A 20,319-nucleotide genomic window follows, 5' to 3' on the forward strand; every position below is an offset into this window, starting at 1 on the left:
TGCGGCAACATTTTGTATGGGCCAGACTCAGCTGCCGAGAAAAGAAGCAACATGTCTCGCAACATTCGGAATACCCTAGAAAAAAGGATATTATAAATTGAGGAAATAATAATATAAATTTATTGTATCAATAAATTCAGAAACAGAGACTGGTCTTACAGCTATTAACGATATTTTGCATTTAGTGGTGATCTTACGGAGAATATGTCTATACACAGGAAGCTAATAGTATGTATCAATAGGTCGAACAAATGTCAATCTGAGAAGAAGTCATTACCAATGTTTCAACTAAGCTTGGAAAACAGAATTTTAATGTGAAATAAATGAAATAGAGTATAAATATGTCCACACTCATACCTGATACCTGTTGACCAGCAATAATGACGTAATACACTTACGTTTCATTCCGTACACACTTACGTTTTTGTGCTTTCACTTTATTTGTTTAAAGCTTATTTAAGAAAAAATTCAATTAAGAGCAGTACTTAAATTAGCATATCTCGTGGAAAATTCATTCATCAATGGGATTGAACTGTGTGGGCAGAGCTGAGGGTTCTATCTAGCTAGTAATATTCGGCGGAATATCAAAAACGGGGAATATGGTTTCCAATCCTTGACGGAGAACGATTAATCCATTGGTGACAAAGGGGTAATTTAATATTTCACCGTATATATTGAAAATTTTAATAATTTTAGCGCAGTTTGGGTTGTCCTGGTTTTTTTAAGTAAAGAGGAAGTATAGGATAGATCTACGAGAAGAACATATAAACACTAATATTTTCCGCCATTTACCTCAAGTCATTGAACTGTTTAAATAGAGGGGGCTTATGTGGGCTAATTTCGTTTTGTCATCGGTATACCTGTTGTTGTATTGATTTTTCAGCGCCCAGAACTTAAAATTCGTGCCTGTGCGTGCCTGTTGCTAGAGGTGAAGACTAATTATTATTGATTAAATTGCAAAATTGCCTCGAGCTCAGGACTTTTTCTTTTCAGCTGCAACGGTACTCCAAGTAGATTCGCTGGCAAGCCCACTCCGCCCCACCTGCACCACCATAGGTCTCGCCGAGACGGCTGTCCTAGACCTGATGGCTGCCAATTTGCAACAGCAGCGTTCCCTTAATTCCCAACTACGTCGCGAGATGGGAATAGAACGGATTCAGGTCTCTGAAGCGTGTACGCTGATGATGAAGTACATATTGGAGAACGAAGGGAACGACTCTCTGCTGAGCGGATTCAACAGCCAAAACTTGAATCCGTTCCGCGAGAAGAGCTCGTGCAGCATCTTATAAGTATAATTATAAGTTCGAACTGTGCCACCCCACACACGTTCCTAACAACAGTATTTATTGATATATACAAAAACTACTCATATATTATATTGTACTCAAATAGACCCGCCGAATGGCGGGGAATATGCATGCATGTGTGTATTAGTATAACCTATTGATGTTTGTTGTAAGTATGCTGACCTCAATTATGTCTATAAACTGAATATATACAATGTATAGGGCAGATATTTATGAATGTGTAAACATTCGGGAACCGTCTTGAACAAAAATGCCTGCATAGTATGTATAGATATCGTGTATTTTGCTATCCTGTAGCTCTTTTTTGGAGAAAGACATACATATTTATGAATTAGCAGCCCACTTCACCCCCTCTATAAATGTTTCCTATTGAGATATCCGTCAAATAAATCTATATATTCGTAAAATAAATCAATGTAGACAAGCATTTACACATCAAGCCGTTTATTTTTGAAACAAAATATTCTCTAAGGCACATCTATACGTATAAATTAAAACTTGCACGATGATCGACTCGAAGGCGGTTAATCCCTATTTTGTATTTCTGGATCAGTTTCGCGATAATCTGAAAAGACGGGGCATAAAGAACATAAAACCCACAGCCGTGGCCAAAATTTGTGGACAAAAATGGCGCGAAATGAGTGATTCTCAGAAGTCTGTGTATATTAAAAAGGCCAAGATCAACCGTGAGATCTTAGACTTTGAATTATTCGGGAAAAAAGCGTAGGAGAACTGGAGCACCACATAAGTCTGATGGGTCACGCTCTTCCTGGTAGCGAATCACTTTGGTTATCGAAATTATAAAGTTAAAATCCGCGGCATAATTTCACATGTGACGACGCTGGATGATGCTGTGCTAGGATTGTCTGCAGCTTTGCAACCTGGAGTGGAAATGTTAAGCGCGAAAGAATCATTTTCAATCCGTTCTTATTGTGCGTGTAGACTTTTTAAATTATTAAATTCAATTATCTCCCAAATTTTCCTTTTTTGCAGATGATGAGTCAAACAGCTGTTCAACCGATGAGTAGTGTTAAAAAATCCACAGTGTTTTTAGATTAAAACAAATTAAATCAAAAATCAAAACAAAGATTTTACCCATTTTTTAACAAACTACGTCCAATTTCTGTCGCTGAAATGCAGTATAAAAAGAACTGCCCATTGTGAAAATTTACCAGCAGAGATTATACTGTGTAATAGGTAAGACTTTAATGGAAAAGAATAATATATATTAATATTTATACACAAGGGCGACGCTTCGGCCTCTTTTGGTGTTCAGATAAAGTGGGGGAAAATTCTGGACTCATGGCATTTGAACTCGAGTAGTCCACATAGTCCGAATCGAAATTCCCCAGAAGAGAGTCCATTACTCCATTAATGTTTCTATACCCGATACTCAAAACGAGTATTGGGGTATATTAGATTTGTGGTGAAAATGGATGTGTGTAACGTCCAGAAGAAATCGTTTCCGACCCCATAAAGTATTCTTGATCAGCATCAATAGCCGAGTCGATTGAGCCCTGTCTGTCTGTCCGTCCCTTTCAGCGCCTAGTGCTCAATGAGTATAAGAGCTATAAACAACAACAACACTCAGCATAATATTAATAAACATGTTCCTCATTTGGTGGACATTCTGAACCAAATAAATCCTGATATTATGGTACAGGGCCATCCAGATGCCATACCATTATTCACTCGAATCGTCGGAGTTGTGGTTGGGCTGACACGCCCATCCAAGCCCACGCCACGTCGTGCTAAACAAAGCGAGACGCGAAGGATAGTGCGACTGTACCAGACATCCTACAAGCGGGCGGTAGAAAAAGCCCTCCCAGTCCCTGCTCAGGTGCATGGGCCAGAAGGAGGAGCTGGACCCTATTAAGCGGCGGAGCTTAATTCAGCTCATATGCACATATTATAGAGAAAAGAAGCTGCACCTAACGCGAGATTGTGCAAATCTTTCCAAAAGAAAAGCGTCAAAACTATCGCACGGAAGAACGGTCTAAAATTGTTATTTTCAACAAAATGTTAAAATAAAGTTTAAATACGCGGCATAATTTGACCTTTACCAGAACTGTTTTAATGTCGATAGCCAACACTACTCCAGAAAGACAAAAATTGTGGTGTGCATCAAAAAGTGTTTTTGTTAAAATAAAATATGAGTTCAGGCTTTGTAACTGAAGCAGAGGCGGCCGAAGCTCGGCAAAAACGTCAGGAAGAGTGGGAGCGTGTCCGCCAGCCAGAGGATCCACTGGAGCGACCAGAGGAACCATATGACGGACGCTCACTTTACGACCGCCTGAAAGAACAAAAAACCAAAAAGGACATGGAATACGAAGAGGCACACAAGCTTAGTAAGTCTATGAAATGTATGAAAGAGCTCCCCTCTAAGTGTCCTCAAAAATAGAGAACCTAATCCGCGGCCTGGACGATGATGAGGTGCAGTTTTTGGAGGCTGTCGATGAGCACAAAATAAACGCGGAGCGTCAACAAATGCGTGATGAGGCCCGTGAACTAGAAGACTTTCGCAATCGAGTGGAGAAGCTGCAAGAGGAAAGCGTTGATAAGGTAAACTGTTCGGGCACCAACATCAGTATTCGAATGCCTATTAAATTAATGTGATTATATAGAAACTGCAAGCAGAGTTGAAGACCACCGCAAAACCTGTTGGTGCTACGGGGGCCCGAAACACACAAAAATCATTGCTGGGCCACGGAATCAAGCGCAAAAACGGGGAATCGCCCACCACAAGCAAAGTGGCCAAAACGGTAGAGAACGAACCAGTGCAGAAGGAGGAGCAAGAGAAAACACAGCCAGCTTTTCAAAGCGGGCTGCAATTAATAGCCACGCTGCCTGGCATTGGGCCTTACACGGAGTCCAGCGACTCTGAGGCTAGCACTGATTCGGACGATCTTGATCGGTTTACTCGTACTGACTTGTGTGGTCGAAAGATACCAAAAAAGAAACAGTGCACAGAGTAGGGTCAATCTTCTTATTGGCGTTCTTAACATGTAATTCTTTCTTGCAGCAGAATATAGCCTAGAGTATAAACATTACGTGTCCCTTTTTTTGTTGCGGTTACGATTTTTCACGTTGGTCATCTCGTAGAAGTTGCTGCCAATCTTCTTGCGCTTCTGGTTTCGTTCTAAGGCACGTTTCTGTTTGGCAGTCAGACGTGGAGACTTCGCACTGCTGGGACCGGCGGCGTCATCAGAACTATTGCCCATGTCATCGGAGTCTCCAGGCTGGACCTTGGCCACACGGAACTTGCCAGACGATGTGATGGCCAATTGTTGGATCTTCTTTGTCTTTGCTTTCCTGTGGACGACACGCTGCAAATCATCATTGTACTCATCCTCCGAGTAAAAATCGCTGGCTCCATCGCTCGATTCTTCTTCATCGTCGAGATTGAGCTGACGAGCCTTCTTGCGGGCCGCCCGTTCTGCCTTCTGCTGCTCCAACAGCTCCAGGTCGATATGATCGAGCTCCTTGACATCCTGCTGCTCGTATTCTAGACCCACTCGAATCTTTCGGAAGTCCTGAATCTGCTTAAACTCTCGAGCCCTCTTTACAGACTCACTAACAAAGGTTGGAGCCTCGGACTTAGCATCCGAATTGGCATCGTCGCCAGCTGCCTCTTCTGATACCTTATCCTCTTGGGATTTCGGCGTGGCGAAACCTTCAGGTGGCACATAGAATGGCAGCTTGCCTCTCTGCCAATCATTAAGCACCATACGGGATGTCACCGTAACGTCTGGCTCGCCTCCCTTCAGCAACTTTCCAGACTTCTGGGCCAACTGCTCGAGGAAGTGTTTCGGCGAGGTCCAGTCATCGATTTTATAGTTTTTGGCAATGTACTCCTTGCGCACACGCTGCAGTACAGTGTCCACATAGTCCTCCGGATTGGTAACTAACTCTACTCGCACCACACCCTTGAGCACCTTTTCCGTGTCTGTCTCAGCCGTAGGGTACACCACTCCGGGGCAATCAATCAGGAAAATACGCTTCATTAGTGTTATATATTGCCACACTTTCGTCTCTCCCGCAATGGGAGCCACCTTGCAGACCTTCTTCGAGCGCAGAGCATTGATAACCGAGGATTTTCCAACATTTGGGTAGCCAATAAATCCCACACTGATTTGCTTCTTGTCCAAGTGAAGTTTACCCAACTGACGAAACAGATTGATGAGCGCGCCTATAGCGAGAATCGTAAATGGAATGATTTTCTTGGCTACAAATAAATTAATAAGTATATCACTGACCTTTGCCAAATGGATGTTGAAGAGAGGCATGGAACGCGATTGTGGGATACTCTGCACTGAGGATGGCCACCCAACGCTGAGTGACCCAGACAGGCACCAGATCCACTTTGTTCAGAATGAAGAACAAGTGCTTGTGCGGCTTCTCTTTGCGCAGGAACTCCTCGATGTATTTGGAGCGTGTGCCCATGGGATCGCGGGCATCCAAGACCTGAAGCAGGACGTCGGAAGCGTCTACGACCTTATGAAGCTCGTTCCAGATACGTCTGCTCCCTCCAGCCCCAAACACCCAATCTCGCACGGCCTTCTTTTCGCCAGTGTCTTCGCGTATCAGATCTATGTCCTTGGTAGAATCGTATTTATCAGCCTGTTCACCCGCCGCCTTGCTCAAATCCTCCAGATCACGCACTTTAAGGCTGACACGTTTGCGTTGCTTCTTGGGCCCGAATACGCTGTCGAAGCTTTCTGTGTCCAGAAGGTGGACGCGCTTGTATTTGGAGGCCTCATTGAGTAGCGTCACTGGCAGCTGTGATGGCTTCATAATGACTTGATAGGGATCCTTGACGGCCTTGCCAATCTCATCCTGGAACTTTTGCAGAGCCGTTTGTGATATCACACGAGAGTTGCTGAACCATTTCGGTGTGGGCTCCACTCTGGCCATTGTACCAGCAGGCAGGCGACCCTACAAGGAAGAGATTTAGCATGATATCCACAGTGAGGCACAAGTGGTGTGTACTCTTTACCTGAAACGGAGCCGGACAGATAATCTTGCCGGTACGATCACGCTTGGCCTTGAAGTTGCGGTACATCTGGAGCCGCTTTATGGTCCCCTTCGTACGGGGGTGGGCAACACCTTTTAGTCCATCCTTTGGCCTTTCTGGATTCATCGAATGGTTGGAATGGTTGAACCCCTGGGTCCGGGGCTTGCCCGTTGTGCTGCGTACTTTCGGCATGATTTCTTGGTTAAATCGCGTGCCTTTCAAACAGTTTAAGATATCTGTGCTGCACGGCAAAACCAAAACACACGTGCTTGGCTAAAATTAAAAAACAAAAGGAACTGTGCGGTACTCAGCACTGGTTTACAACAGTGCTGCCAGATTTTGAGTCACTGTAAGCTAGATTGAAGAAAAAAATAAGCTAGAATAAGCTAAAAATTATGTAAATGTACAATCATGTGTAAAACTGTAGTGTGACTAAACTTTATGAACGAAAAATTACCATGCATTTATACACAAAATGTGATGATGTACCAAAATACGAACAACATATATGATTTTTGTCCGATTACAATACAATAAAAAAATAAAAAAAGTTTTGTGCTAAATTTTTATAAGCTAAAATAAGCTAAATTAAATTTGAAATAAGCTGGATTTCAAGCTAAAAGCATTTTAATTATTCTTTTAATCGGGTTTACAAGACTATTTACAGCACTGAAAATGTTTACAGTTGCCAGATCCACTAAAACAACAGCATTGATACAAAAAATACATTTTTTTTAAATAAATATATCCAAAAATTTGAAAACCCACGAGGAATGCTATAAATTAGTATTAAAAATTGCTTAACAATCACCCTTCATTGATACTGCCAATATGTGCAACAAATGCAAAGATATTTCCAAGTGGTTCCAAAGCTGGTTTCATACATCCGTGTACATATCCGCTTAGTATTTGTGTTCACACGAGCTTCGGCTGCACTTAATAAAATTACCCGATTAATTTTAATAATTAAAATGTTTCAAGTTAAAAGTGATAATGCAAACGAAACCCTTGTATGAAATCTGTAGTAATTAGTCGAAAACATATTCCGTATTTCCTAAGCCTGTCTTTGGGTTGCTTTGAGTGTTTTGTACATCTATGTATATGTGTTGTGTATGTATGTGTGTGGCGTTTTGGAATGTTGCCTTGCACGAAATTCAAATTGTGACCCCATCCTTGAGAATGTGCTTTTGAGGCATACCTAAGAAATGGATGAGCATACATTGAATGACCTGTTGGAGTGTTCGGTTTGTCTGGACCGTCTCGATACCACATCGAAGGTGTTACCATGTCAGCATACATTCTGCCGCAAATGTCTGGTGGTGAGTACGAAAGAAAAGTGCTCGTTTTTCCTACTCTCCCATTGACTAATTTTCCCTTTAGGACATTGTGGCCAGCCAACACAAGCTGCGGTGTCCGGAATGCCGCGTCCTGGTCTCGTCCAAAATCGATGAACTGCCTCCGAATGTCTTGCTGATGAGAATATTAGAAGGTAATGAGGGAGTATGAGCCATGAGTGTGCGCAGCCCACGCGGCTATCAGATGACGGTCGCAGCAGCCCACGCGACATTCGAACTAGAATTCTTGAATTGTTGAGTGCGGAACGGCGGCAGTGGCCAGATTGTCAGCAAGTGACTCGCCTTTCCCTATCGATTCTCAACCATTCATAATTATTTCTCTCTCATTCTGCAGGCATGAAACAAACAGCGGCTGCTGTTAAAAACGACAATAAAAGCGAAGAGATCGAAACGCCCCCAGAGAAACCCAAAACCCAACATTTTACGGAGACGGTGGCACCCACAAGCAGTACACAACTGCATCAGCAGCATCCGCACCAGCAACCACACCAGCAACAGAAATCGCAGACTCAGGTGGCGCGTCAAAAGCAACGACGGTTTCTACTCCCCCACGCCTATGCCCTGTTCGATTTTGTCTCCAGCGAAGCCAACGATCTAAAGTTCAAGAAGGGGGACTTAATATTGCTTAAGCAACGCATCGACAACAATTGGTTCGTGGGCCAGGCCAATGGACAGGAAGGAACGTTCCCCATCAACTATGTCAAAGTGTCCGTCCCCCTGCCCATGCCCCAGTGCATTGCCATGTATGACTTTAAGATGGGACCCAATGATGAAGAAGGCTGCCTCGAGTTCAAGAAGAGCACAGTCATCCAAGTGCTACGGCGTGTGGATCACAATTGGGCTGAAGGTCGAATCGGTCAAACAATCGGAATCTTCCCCATAGCATTTGTGGAACTAAATGCTGTAGCCAAGAAGCTCCTGGATAGTGGAGTAATGAATCAACAACCGTGCCATCCACTACAGCAGCAGCCACAACGTGCGCTTCCTCCTGTCCCCATAATTGATCCCACAGTGGTCACGGAATCCAGCTCTGGCTCCTCGAACATAACGCCAGCTAGTAGCAATTCCAGTTCTACTTCCAGCTCGAACAACTGTAGTCCCAATCATCAGTCATCGCTGCCAAATACTCCCCAACACGTGATGCCGTCTGGATCCGGATCTGGATCTGTTCGGTTTCGGGATAAAGGAGCTAAGGAGAAGCGGCATTCGTTGAATGCCCTTCTAGGAGGAGGAGCACCTCTTAGTCTACTGCAGACCAACCGCCATTCTGCCGAGATTCTGAGCCTGCCCCATGAGCTGAGTCGCCTGGAGGTGGCAGCCACTCCAGCCGCAGCGGCGGCTGCAAAAGCGACCCCCGCCTCCCAATCTGCACGTGTGCTGAAGACAAATGTGCAGCAACAAATGCCTCCCACTCTGCCCTGGGGATACCTGGCCCTTTTCCCATATAAGCCACTGCAAAATGACGAATTGGAATTGAAGAAAGGCTGCGTGTACATTGTGACCGAGCGTTGTGTCGATGGCTGGTTCAAGGGAAAAAACTGGCTGGACATCACTGGTGTATTCCCGGGAAACTATTTAACGCCATTGCGTACACGCGACCAGCAGCAGTTGATGCACCAGTGGAAATACGTTCCCCAAAGCTCGGATGCGAAGCAGATCCATCCCCAGCAACAGCCAGTGACGCCAGATGTGCGCCTCAACAACATGCTGCCCATGCAGCCACCGGACTTGCCGCCCCGCCAGCTGCAAACAACGACAACAGCGACTGCGACGACGACCAGCTGCTCGGCCTGGACAAAGCCAGTGGAGGCCTTGTTTAGTAGAAAGTCCGAGCCTAAACAGGATATCTCCATAGCCACTTCGAGCAGCAGTTCCTCGGGCGCAGTCGGACTTATGCGGCGACTAACGCACATGAAAACACGCTCCAAATCCCCAGGAGCTTCGCTGCAGCAAACTCCGAAAGAAGCGATCACAACAACCATTGAAAGCAGTGCTAAGACAACTGTTCCTCTCTTGCACCCAGTGCACGTTAGGTAGGTGCTTCCGCTAATAATCCCGTACCATAATCATCACTATCGGTCTCTCTTCAGATCCGGATCATGTCCCAGCCAACTCCAGCATAGTCAGCCGCTCAATGAAACGACAACGACAACAACAACAGCTCCCCCGTCCGCAGGTCAACAGCATTTTCAGGGCAAACAACAGCAATTGCCTTCTGTCAGCAGTGGCAGTGTCTCTTATGGTTCGCAACGCGTGAAGAGCAACAAGGATCGGCCACATTTGCTTTGGTTGGTGGAATCTATTGCTGATAGTCAATAACAAAATCAATAACGTATCAATTTTTAACGCAGCGCACGCCAGTCCTTGGACGCATCCACATTCCGCAGCATGTATAACAATGCGGCCTCATCCCCTCCACCGCCTGCATCATCAAAAGCCGCACCAATCTATGCCGGGGGGCAGCAGCCCGGTAGCCAGACGCAGCTGCATGCCAATATGATAATAGCACCGAGTCATCGAAAGTCGCACAGTCTAGATGCTGGCCATGTGCTCTGCCCCAGCAGCAATGGTATCACCGAGGCGGCCATAAAAGCCAGTGCAACAACAAAGTCGATTTATTGCACGAGAGAAAGGTTAGATTTCAGGGCGGATACGATAATTCAACTAGATCTTAACCAACTTTTACTTTCGCCATTTCAGTCGCTTTCGTTGCATCGTGCCGTATCCGCCGAACAGCGACATCGAGCTGGAGCTGCATGTTGGCGACATCATCTATGTGCAGCGTAAGCAGAAGAACGGCTGGTATAAGGGCACACATGCGCGCACTCACAAAACCGGACTGTTCCCAGCTTCGTTTGTCGAACCGGATATCTAGGTCCAAGACATTTAAGCATTTGTTAGGTGAAATTCCAAATTACTTGTCAAAATCTATTCAATCGCCGGTCGATTTGGGCTTCCAGGCAAGTTGAAGAAACCCGTTTTGCAAATTTGTAATCTCTTCAAAAATGAAATCTTTTGTACTCGAATTTGAACTGGCGGATGTACTTTTTATACGATCTTTAATCAAAATAGGCAACCCATTAGTGCATGCCTTAAGCAACATGTTACTTAAGCACTTTTAAGCGTAAGTTAGAGAGTGAACTCGATTAAGAAATAATATTTTAGAAACGGCGTGTCCCCCATAAACAATTTGTGCCCAGTTGAAAGTTACATATTTGTAATATACTAAATTGTAATAAAAAATGTATACACACGTAGCCATGTAGATCGTTTAAACTTATTTTATTTACTAAGCAAAACTATTGTGGTCACTTTGGAATGACCAACGCAACACAACGTATGGATGTTACGAATGCCATATTTATTCGGCCTTGTCGTATTTGGAGCCATAGATGGGAACGTACTGCAGAACAAGCTTCCAGTCGGTGTAGTACAGCAGAGCCAGGCCAGCGGCCCCACCGAATCCAGCTCCAGAGCGAGCGCTTAAAGAAATTGGGAAAACATTGTTATTGAATCTGCACGATTATGCAATGTGCCTGTGTGTGCACATTGGGCCGAATTCGAGTAGTCTTATGATGATCCAACCAGGATGCCATCATTTACTTACAAGGACGACGCTATTTCAGCGTGTTTCTTGCCAAATGGGATGCGGAAAGCCATTTTATTCAGCTAAATTAAATTTTCTGCGGAGTTAAGATTCTCTGTGGCCTTGCCGTATTCTTACACTAGAAATTCCAAAGATATGCAACGCAGCCCTGAACTGCGCTGCTCCGACCCTGGTTATTGAACGGTTGGCAGCACTATCTGGAGTACGTGCGAGTAACAATTTGTCATCAAATCAACCACATTAGTTTGCCGTAAAACTAAATCATACCATCACAATGAAGGTGTCTATATTTGGTGAACTTAACACGTTTGAGTTGCTCGTCCTGAGCAGCTTATTGCCAGGCGTCTTCGTGTTCCTGTGGACATTAATAACCGGGGATATTAAGGTCGTGCCCAAATCTTATCTCTCACGAAATGTTTATTTTCATGCAATTTTTCTAATACTTTTACAGAACTTTAAGGGAAGCAAGCTGGCCTATTCCGAATTCACCGCGCAGGATCCTATTAACTGCTACCAGAATTACGGCGAAAAGAAAGATAAGGATTCTTAAGTCGATTGATGCAATTGATGATGGTCATCAAAGATAACTAAATATATAATGTTTTAAAATTGTAAAAATATATTGCGGATCTGGCAATAGAAATAAAGTCAGATTGAACCAGAGGCTCTCTATTGAGAAGAATATTTAAATAATTTTGTAGTTTTTTCTGTTCGTTGTTTCTTGCCGTGTCTGGTCACACTAGATATTGGTCGATGTTTGCCAACACTGTTCGACGAGTCAGAGCATTTTATCTCATTTATGAGTTGTTTTAATTGTTTAAACCCGATTAACTGCTCCTAAGCTTCACTATCATAGATTATAGCGTGTCTGTGGCCTTTTCGTGGCACATCCACACAATTACTTTACGTAGGAAACACCCATCGACCAAACAGGCCTCTGGCTAAGAGAAACAACGAAACAAAGGCTGCGGACGACTGCACACAGACAGGGAACAAAAACAATGTCTGAAACATACGGTTTGTCTCTACACGAATAACTAATTAGAAGCAATTTCTAATTAATTCTGGTTGGTGAAACTCGTCTAGATTACCTGTTCAAGTTCCTGATAATTGGAAGCGCTGGCAGCGGCAAGAGTTGTCTGTTGCATCATTTCATCGAAAGCAAATGTAAGCTTGGTGTTGTAATTTCCCTTTTATGCGTAGTATTAACTTCTTGCTCCGTTTGGCAGTCAAAGACGACAGCTCCCACACCATTGGGGTGGAGTTTGGCTCGCGCATTGTAAACGTGGGTGGAAAATCGGTTAAGCTTCAAATATGGGATACAGCCGGACAGGAGAGGTTTCGATCCGTGACCAGGTCCTACTATCGCGGAGCTGCAGGTGCTCTGCTGGTCTACGATGCCACATCGCGGGACTCATTTAATGCATTGACCAATTGGCTAAATGATGCGAGGACCTTGGCCAGCCCGAACATTGTCATTCTGCTGGTTGGAAATAAGAAGGACTTGGAAGAGGCACGCGACGTAACATTTCTCGAGGCCAGCACCTTTGCCCAAGAGAACGGTTTGTTCTTTTCACTTTTGTGCATTCCCCTTTCCATTTTCACTTTCCGAATGCTTTCGTAGAGCTCATCTTCTTGGAGACGAGCGCCAAGACGGGCGAGAACGTCGAGGAGGCCTTCCTCAAGTGCTCCAAGACCATCCTGGCCAAAATTGAAACTGGCGAGTTGGATCCCGAGCGCATCGGCAGTGGCATACAGTACGGTGGAGCCGCTCTACGCAATCTACAGACTCGGCAACGGAGCATCAACAAGCCAGATTGCACCTGTCGCGTGTAGAGAAACCAATCTGTCGTGCATCGTGTATCGTGCAGTCGCCAATTACTTACTCCTGGCGTGTATCGTATTATCATAAGCGAGCAAATTAATCTCTATTTTATCCGTACTCGGAATGTGACCGCATTACCCCTAAGTTGTATTGTGTAGGCAGGGCAGGCGTGTCGTGTGTGTGCCTGGTCCATCTCATTTCGTTTAGTTTGTGTTTGTCTTGTTAGTTTTAATCATTCCAAATTGTAAGCAAAATGCTTTTTAGATCTTTGGAACATTTAACCATTTGTTGTTTCCTCCAATGTTACTTTACTCTAATTTGTAGTTTATAAGGCACTTAATATATGTATCTGCAAAGGCCTGAACAGAAGCCACCGCTGTTGCATGGACACTCGGATCAAATGAATGTAGAGTGCACTCTGCATTTTATTGTAAATATAAAAAAAGGCAATTGACGTCGTTGACGACGTAGCCCATTGTAAATCTAGCTAAAACGAGCACGCGCGGTACATAAAATCGCACATATTAAAATAATTTTTAGAAAGGTATAACAAATTGGTAAAATTGCTTTTTTGTTCATGAAAAGCTTACTTACAAATAATACAGTGACCAATAAAAGTCTAAGCATCACACCCATTTTGAACATTCAGAGATGGAAATGAATTGTACATATTCAGAATGGGTGTCAGGCTTAGACTTTGTGGGTCACGGTGAATGGTATGCATTCTATGGATTATGCATCACATTTAGCCAATTTCTGAAGAGCGCTCTTGGCAGCAGCCAATTTGGCTTGGTCCTTGTTGGAACCGAAACCAGTGACCCGAATGGTCTTCTCCATGCAGGTGAACTGGCAGTACATCATCACAACGTCCTTGTCTACCAGGGGCGGACCGTAGACGGGATTGGCCAGCTTGTGCTCATGGAGCTGACGGATCGGGCTGATGGGTATATTCTGGGAGAATTCCTTCAGCTCGGGCTCAAATAAATGGTAGATCATCTGCCAGGTTGTCTGCAGATCCCGACAATCCATGTACACGGCCGCGATAAGGGCCTCCAGGACATCCCCTAAAGCCTTGGGGACATCTACGTTTTGCGCCAAGTTGAAAGCACCGATGGGTGGACCGTCTCCCGAATCATTTTCCATGGCCATCTCCACCTCTTCGTCCAAGTCCAGAATAACGGGCTGCACATCTCTCTCCTCGAGCAGAAAACGTACATGATTCGTGACTCTGTGTCCCTGGCTCTCTTGGAATTTCACAAACTTGCTGATGGTCTCAGAGAGCAACGCGTTCTCTGCCAGAATGAAGAGGTGCAGCTTGTGGCGCACGCAGATGCATCCCAGTGTCGTGTTATTGACTAAGGCCGAGCGCAGATCCGTGAGCTCGCCCGGACGCAGCTTGTTATTGTTTTCGAAAATGTATGCAGAGATGAGAAAATCGAGTATGGCATCGCCAATGAACTCCAGCTCCTGGTAGCAGCCGGTCAAGCGATTGGTGGGAAACGACGGATGCGTCAGGGCCTGCAAGAGGTAGCCCCGATCCCGGAATTTGTAGCCCAGATTCTGCTCTAAATATGAGTGGTTGATCAGGAAGCCATCAATATCGCCAGGGCTCGCGTTGGCTCGCATCTTGGTGCTCTTCAACTGAAGATCGAGCAGCTGCGACAATGGCTTATCAACGTCCGGCTTGCAAATGCCGAAGTATTCCAGCATGCGGAAGCCATGTTGCAATCCATAGTTTCTCACAATGACTCCCAGAAGGGCCTCCAGAGTGTCAGCCATCACCTTGTTCTGAACAGTGACTTCACCAAAGAAGTAGTTCACGCCGGAGGAGAAGTCTCGGCCGGCATAATAGCCTTGCTGATTGCTCTTGCAACCGTGCACAAAGCGACGATAGGTATCCTCGTTGCAACGACCTGCCAGAATCTCCTCGTCACTAAGGGCCAGATCGAAGAGATTATGGGGACCAATCAGTTTGGCAAAGCTCGGCTGCTCCGTCCACACATCCAAGACATCTTCGGGCAGATTAATGCTGGGCGGAAGCCACGTTAATCTGGGGTCGAACAGACTGCAGCTAATACGACTGGGAATATCCGTCTCCCTGAGGCAATACATCAGGTTCTTGTTGGACACCAGCCTCGACTTCACCTGCGTGAGCGTGCCTTCGTTCCAGTCGGGATACCTGCTGGCCAGGTAAAGACTGGCACTCATCTTGAGAAACGAGTCACCCAACAGCTCCGCTCGTTCCATATCATAAACATCGGCAGATCCTGCTGTGGTGATGGCCGCCAGGAACTCACCCTGGTGGGCCGGAGTGATGTGATCATCGGAGACGCTCTTCATCAGAACCGGCAACACATTCAACGACTGCGGTATGAGAGCTGAGCTGGTCGGCGGGAGCAGGGCAGGCCGGGCGGCAGGGTTCATTGCTGGACTCCTGGTCTCATAGATGTTCCCTTTAGGCATCTTGAACTGCGTCTCCTGCCAGAACTCCCTGTAGTCCTGCTCCACTTTGTCGAGAGACGCCACTTGGCCGGAAATAAAATTGTTGTAATAGTTCAACTCCACGGCATAGGCGGACATGATGTTCCGGGGCAGGTCTACGGGTTCCAGGTACTGCTGCCACGAATGTTGTAAGTCGCGTATCTGCAGTTTCTTCATCCCAATCTCAACGTCTTTGATGGGTAGGGGCTCCAGAATGGAGCGTGACCCTTCATCATAATCATTGGGAACGGCATTGCCATGGGAATCCACATTGCGGCGCAACGACCAGTCGATCTCCAAGAGCTTTGGCCTATAGTCAACTCCATTTTGAGGCAGATGTTGCAACCCCAGGTAGGTATTGAAGCGTTGTCGTAATGCCTCAGCATGCAGCATGAAGTGGAGCCGGTTCAAGATGCTGGGTAGAAACATTGCTTTTATCCAGAGGTCGCCGGGGAAATCGAAATTAAAGCAGAGCTCCGGAATGAGGATGATCTTTACCCTGGCCTTGCTCTGGGCCGACGTCTTGCCCCGCTGCTGGACATAGAAGTTCAGTTGCTCCGTAAGCTCGCGCACCTCGATCAGGAACTGGTCCATGCGAACAATTCCTTCGATGTCATCGCCATACTTGGACGTGGTGAACTCGCCATAGCTCGTGTTCTGGTGGTTGCTTTCCATCAGGCTGCTCGGAGTCAAGTCTCTGCGCACCTTGTGTACGAGCATTCGCTTGCTCGCGAAGTTGGCATACCACTGAGTCACAATTTTCCCCTCATAGTCCTCTGGACGCGGCGCTTGCTGTTCCTTGCGCTGCTTCACACTGACAGGCTTCGGGGTGGGCAGACGCTGGAACTGACGGACCAGCGACCAGTCCACCACATTCTGATGCTCTGGACCCACGGCAAGAGGCACGATCAGGTAGGAGTTGACCTTGCCTCGACGATCCAGTACAAAGCAGGGACGCCAGATCTTCAACAGATCGCGGAACAGCATTCCATGGAACTGATGCAGTTGTTCCAGCTGCTCCGCACTTGCAATAACCAGCTCTCGCGGGTGCTCCCTAACCTGCACATGCAACGGGCCCTGGTTGCAGAACAGCGGCATCTTCGAGAGAGGCGGCAGCTGCTTTCTTAGCAGCAACGCAAAGTTCCTACCCGACAGCATGTTGTCGTGGATGTGCTCTGTGTAGTCGTTGCGCTCGAACTGCGGCTCCAAAATGATCTCATAGGCATAACAGACTTCACCCACCCGTGGCCGGCAATCGTAGAACTCCGTCGGACAAGAGGTCTTCAAGGTAGTTTGTGTCTCCGGCTTGAGTTTCTGCTTGTTTACCGTATCGATAACTAAAAGCACCCAAGGAGGAGAATGATTAAACAGAATTAGTTGGTATTTGATTTAATAAGACTCACCATCGTCGCTGTATTTCTTCCAGTGGTCAAAGTGAAAGTCGGCTATCGCCGTCACCCGGTCCTTAAGCGTGACGGGTAGGAAACGCTCGTTGAGCTCCCCCGTGGAGTACAGTTTAATGCAGGTCTTAAAGGCTGCCGATATTTTTGCCGCCTTAACGGAGGTCATGGGATCGCTCTGGAATGATTCGAACATGATTACTGACTGTCGATGCTGGGTAGTCCATTTTGGGCTTACATAAAATATGTCCCGCACGGACGAACTGAGTGGAAGTTCGATAGAGACAAATTCTTTGCTTGCAGCCTGTGTGCCAAAGAGTTCCCGCTTCTGGTCCCAACTGATTAGTGTGATCCAGGGCTCCACAAAGCCGAATGCATCCGAGGGCAGGCTCTGGCAGTAGCGGTGGAGCAGTATCAGGGCACTGCTAGGCAGCAGCACGGCACCTTTTTCGTTTATAAATGGTGGGATCAATTCGTGGAAGTGATCGGCTATCTCTTGCATCAAAGGTTCGGCCCGATCCAGGACGCGATCCTTTAAATACTCTCCGATGTCGGTATGGGCTTGGCGATATTGATTGATTTGTTGGTTGGTTTTTATGCGGTCCAAATCTGAGGAAAAAAGGACAAACTGGGCATCCTTGGATCGAGCCCGCCCCTTCGTCTGCACGTACATGTTGAATGTCTTTATAGGATCCAGGATCAAAACGTAATTGCAGGCCTTTACATCGATGCCTTCCTCCAGAACGCTCGAACAGACCATCAGGTTGGCTTCGCCATCCTTAAATTGGTGAATGGCCTTTGATGGGGATTGCGACAGGGGAGAATAATATACTGTTAATATACTGTTCTGTGCTGAGGCCCGAGGCATAACGTACCGACTTTTGCCACTTGCGCTCCAGGACGCTCTCACAATCCGCTGTAACTGAGTTGCGGCCCACCATAAACTGCGGCACGAGAACATCGCGCAGCGCCGGAATAGCCGCAATGAACTTCTTCAACAATTGGTATATGCATTTGCTCGTATACCGGCGCTCAACGAAGACCAAGCAGCAAATATCCTTGGCATTCTTGCCCGAGAACGTTTTCTGCACGTAATGCAAAAATCTCTGCACCTTGGGAGTCGAAAAGTTTATGATGGTTTCCTCCGTGTGGACTGCGTCATCGGGTTCCGTATCATCGTCGACCAAATCGCGAAGCTTTTTCTTTAGCATGTGATTGATCCGGTTACACATACAGATGGCCAACTTATATATGTGGGTCAGGGCAAGGGTTTCCGACTGATGCAGCTTGATTTCAAACTCTAGAATCACCGATACTATGGCCATGGCTGCCGCATATACGCCGTAGTTCTCCAGCTGGTACTGGAAGTCGTTGAGCAGAGTCTTTATATATCCCTTCTTGTGCGGATCGCGGAGGGTCGACAGTCCCTTGGAATAGCGCGTAGGCTGTTTGCCAATCTCCAAATCGTCTAGGCGTACGTAGAAGTGCTCAATGCATCGATGTATGGCGTGCCCGATCTCAAGGCTCCCCACTTGGTTTGGATAAGTCACTAAACACTCCCTTGGTTTGGTAGAGTAGCTGCAAAAAATAAATAGAACTGCTATAGCGTGATTTCTTCTATGGAAAGGGCTTAAAAGGTCTCACAGCATCACGTTTTTCAATTCCTCCGTGTCGGACACGGTGATAATATTGCTTCTGTATGTCGTCTCCAGCTCTCTGAGCTTTTGAGCGACCAGCTTAAATTCGTTGCCTTTAATGAGTACACCCGTCAGTCCCACAACGCGCGGCAGTGGCGTGTTCCGGTCAGCGAGTAAAAACAGATGCATGAACTCATGGTAGGGATGGTGGCCAGTGCCATGGTGGCACTCGTCTATAATCACGATGCTCACAGAGCTCAGCTCCAAGTACTTCTGGGTGACCATATTCAACATGACTTGGGCTGTGCCCACCAGAACCTATTGTCGTTGCAAGATATAAGAAAATTCAATTAGAAAAAAAAGCCAGGGCCAAATTTGTAAAGCACTTGGAAGCACAAATACTAGTGCATCCGTTATATATAAAAAAATATCAGAAATTCATATTGGTTTCATGAGGCGTCATGAGCTCGACACTAACTTGGCTATCGCTTATTTCATGGCTCCATTTTATCTTCGACCAGTCGTCGACGCCCTGCTCCCCCACGAAGAACCCCACTTTGAGATTTGAGAACTTCCTCACGGCCATTGCCTGCTGGCGGGCTAGCTCGACTGTATTGCACATAAATATAGCTCGTTTTCCGCCCTCCTCGATTGATCTGTAGGAGTGCAAACAAATCCGAGAATTCATTTCAACAGCTACATATATATTTGCTTATGTATGAGTGTGCTTGCAAAACTCCAGTATGAAAAAAAAATGCCAGCGACTTACTTGTCCATGTCTTTGGAGAATCGCTTCAGGGCCAGGATGGCCACGTATGTCTTGCCAGATCCGGTCGGCAAGTAGATTATCCCATTGTTCTTCGTAATATGATCCACGAGACGTAGCTGATAGCTGCGAGGCTGCAACAAATGCGAATGCATTTTTACAATTCAGCAAAAAGTACAAACTTATGTATATGCACTGGAATTTATCTTATTTATACCTTTATTTCGGATTCCCCACTATGTACGTTGTCTGCCATGATGATCCTATTTGCTCCGGGTGCCAGCTGAAAGTGATGAAATAAAATAAAATTCAGTGACTGCAGGCACAAGCTCGCCAACTAAGATGATTGCTGACGTGGCTATAATGACACAGCTGGTTTCTCAGGATGTGGCCAGCTACTAGCTGGAAGTACGGGGATTTACATTTTTTTCCAGTCTCCGTTCTCTGTATGCGGAAAACACCGCGATGGACGCGCAGGTTGACCGGCAAATGTCTCGCCTCACCTTTGTTTTAATTGAACTTTGTTCCACCGATATATTGTATTGAACAAGTATTTAATCAGATAAGATAATAAATTCCAAGAGATGAATAAATAAATTGCCAAAAAAAGGAAAAGATAAAGTGAAGTCCTGTCCCTCACTATTGTCCGCGGGTTTATCGCTAAAATATACCGTCCGACCCTCAGAAATATACCGAAATATACCGTCTCATTTAAAAAATATACCGTAAATATACTGACTATATAAAACATTTAGCCATGCCCACATAATTTTATCCGATTTGTGGTCAACCAAAAAACGGTTTTAGCGAAATAGGTCAAACAAAAAAAAAAAAAGAAAAAGGATATTGCTCAATTGATATACACCGTTGAATAATTCTGGCTAACTAAAACCCATAGTTCTGCCCACATAGTTTTAGGCCATTGAT

General features: G+C 45.8%; 8 protein-coding genes across 9 annotated transcripts; 5 read left to right on the forward strand and 3 right to left on the reverse strand.

The window, feature by feature from the left end:
* The first annotated feature begins 807 nt into the window (after nucleotides 1-807).
* Nucleotides 808-2,394, forward strand: LOC6898331 (guanine nucleotide-binding protein subunit gamma-1). The gene is made up of 3 exons (XM_002138350.3): nucleotides 808-928; nucleotides 994-2,239; nucleotides 2,301-2,394. Exon 2 carries the CDS (start codon nucleotides 1,086-1,088, stop codon nucleotides 1,287-1,289), a length of 204 nt encoding a protein of 67 aa, XP_002138386.1. The 5' UTR covers nucleotides 808-928; nucleotides 994-1,085; the 3' UTR covers nucleotides 1,290-2,239; nucleotides 2,301-2,394.
* Nucleotides 2,395-3,367: 973 nt separating this feature from the next.
* Nucleotides 3,368-4,357, forward strand: LOC4803998 (PSME3-interacting protein). The gene is made up of 3 exons (XM_001360592.4): nucleotides 3,368-3,655; nucleotides 3,709-3,869; nucleotides 3,932-4,357. Exons 1-3 carry the CDS (start codon nucleotides 3,460-3,462, stop codon nucleotides 4,280-4,282), a joined length of 708 nt encoding a protein of 235 aa, XP_001360629.2. The 5' UTR covers nucleotides 3,368-3,459; the 3' UTR covers nucleotides 4,283-4,357.
* Ns2 (nucleostemin 2) lies at nucleotides 4,280-6,632 on the reverse strand. Its single transcript, XM_001360593.4, has 3 exons — nucleotides 6,304-6,632; nucleotides 5,564-6,242; nucleotides 4,280-5,496 (listed from the first exon to the last, which is right to left on the reverse strand). Exons 1-3 carry the CDS (start codon nucleotides 6,511-6,513, stop codon nucleotides 4,355-4,357), a joined length of 2,031 nt encoding a protein of 676 aa, XP_001360630.3. The 5' UTR covers nucleotides 6,514-6,632; the 3' UTR covers nucleotides 4,280-4,354.
* A 349-nt stretch (nucleotides 6,633-6,981) lies between these two features.
* On the forward strand, nucleotides 6,982-10,933 carry POSH (Plenty of SH3s). Its single transcript, XM_001360594.4, has 6 exons — nucleotides 6,982-7,640; nucleotides 7,702-7,810; nucleotides 8,011-9,709; nucleotides 9,767-9,964; nucleotides 10,028-10,309; nucleotides 10,377-10,933. The coding sequence occupies exons 1-6, from the start codon at nucleotides 7,527-7,529 to the stop codon at nucleotides 10,549-10,551; spliced, it is 2,577 nt and encodes an 858-aa protein (XP_001360631.2). The 5' UTR covers nucleotides 6,982-7,526; the 3' UTR covers nucleotides 10,552-10,933.
* Nucleotides 10,934-10,937: 4 nt separating this feature from the next.
* On the reverse strand, nucleotides 10,938-11,442 carry UQCR-6.4 (Ubiquinol-cytochrome c reductase 6.4 kDa subunit). The gene is made up of 2 exons (XM_001360595.4): nucleotides 11,284-11,442; nucleotides 10,938-11,158 (listed from the first exon to the last, which is right to left on the reverse strand). Exons 1-2 carry the CDS (start codon nucleotides 11,334-11,336, stop codon nucleotides 11,038-11,040), a joined length of 174 nt encoding a protein of 57 aa, XP_001360632.1. The 5' UTR covers nucleotides 11,337-11,442; the 3' UTR covers nucleotides 10,938-11,037.
* An 85-nt stretch (nucleotides 11,443-11,527) lies between these two features.
* LOC6898332 (uncharacterized) lies at nucleotides 11,528-11,965 on the forward strand. The gene is made up of 2 exons (XM_002138351.3): nucleotides 11,528-11,668; nucleotides 11,735-11,965. The coding sequence occupies exons 1-2, from the start codon at nucleotides 11,558-11,560 to the stop codon at nucleotides 11,831-11,833; spliced, it is 210 nt and encodes a 69-aa protein (XP_002138387.1). The 5' UTR covers nucleotides 11,528-11,557; the 3' UTR covers nucleotides 11,834-11,965.
* Nucleotides 11,966-12,028: 63 nt separating this feature from the next.
* Nucleotides 12,029-13,641, forward strand: Rab4 (RAS oncogene family member Rab4). The gene is made up of 4 exons (XM_001360596.4): nucleotides 12,029-12,300; nucleotides 12,370-12,450; nucleotides 12,513-12,845; nucleotides 12,908-13,641. The coding sequence occupies exons 1-4, from the start codon at nucleotides 12,285-12,287 to the stop codon at nucleotides 13,117-13,119; spliced, it is 642 nt and encodes a 213-aa protein (XP_001360633.2). The 5' UTR covers nucleotides 12,029-12,284; the 3' UTR covers nucleotides 13,120-13,641.
* Nucleotides 13,516-20,081, reverse strand: Dcr-2 (Endoribonuclease Dcr-2). 2 transcript variants are annotated; one of them, XM_015184041.2, is made up of 9 exons: nucleotides 19,896-20,081; nucleotides 19,610-19,675; nucleotides 19,396-19,526; nucleotides 19,105-19,282; nucleotides 18,634-18,944; nucleotides 17,865-18,567; nucleotides 17,228-17,785; nucleotides 16,993-17,167; nucleotides 13,516-16,926 (listed from the first exon to the last, which is right to left on the reverse strand). In XM_015184041.2, exons 2-9 carry the CDS (start codon nucleotides 19,646-19,648, stop codon nucleotides 13,841-13,843), a joined length of 5,181 nt encoding a protein of 1,726 aa, XP_015039527.2. In that variant the 5' UTR covers nucleotides 19,649-19,675; nucleotides 19,896-20,081; the 3' UTR covers nucleotides 13,516-13,840. The 2 variants fall into 2 exon arrangements, with proteins under 2 accessions (XP_015039527.2, XP_001360634.4); XM_001360597.4 differs by having other exon boundaries at nucleotides 19,815-20,081.
* Between the last annotated feature and the right edge of the window lie 238 nt (nucleotides 20,082-20,319).

The sequence above is a fragment of the Drosophila pseudoobscura genome, chromosome 3 (assembly GCF_009870125.1).
Source record: "Drosophila pseudoobscura strain MV-25-SWS-2005 chromosome 3, UCI_Dpse_MV25, whole genome shotgun sequence".
In the NCBI taxonomy this organism is placed as follows: domain Eukaryota; kingdom Metazoa; phylum Arthropoda; class Insecta; order Diptera; family Drosophilidae; genus Drosophila; species Drosophila pseudoobscura.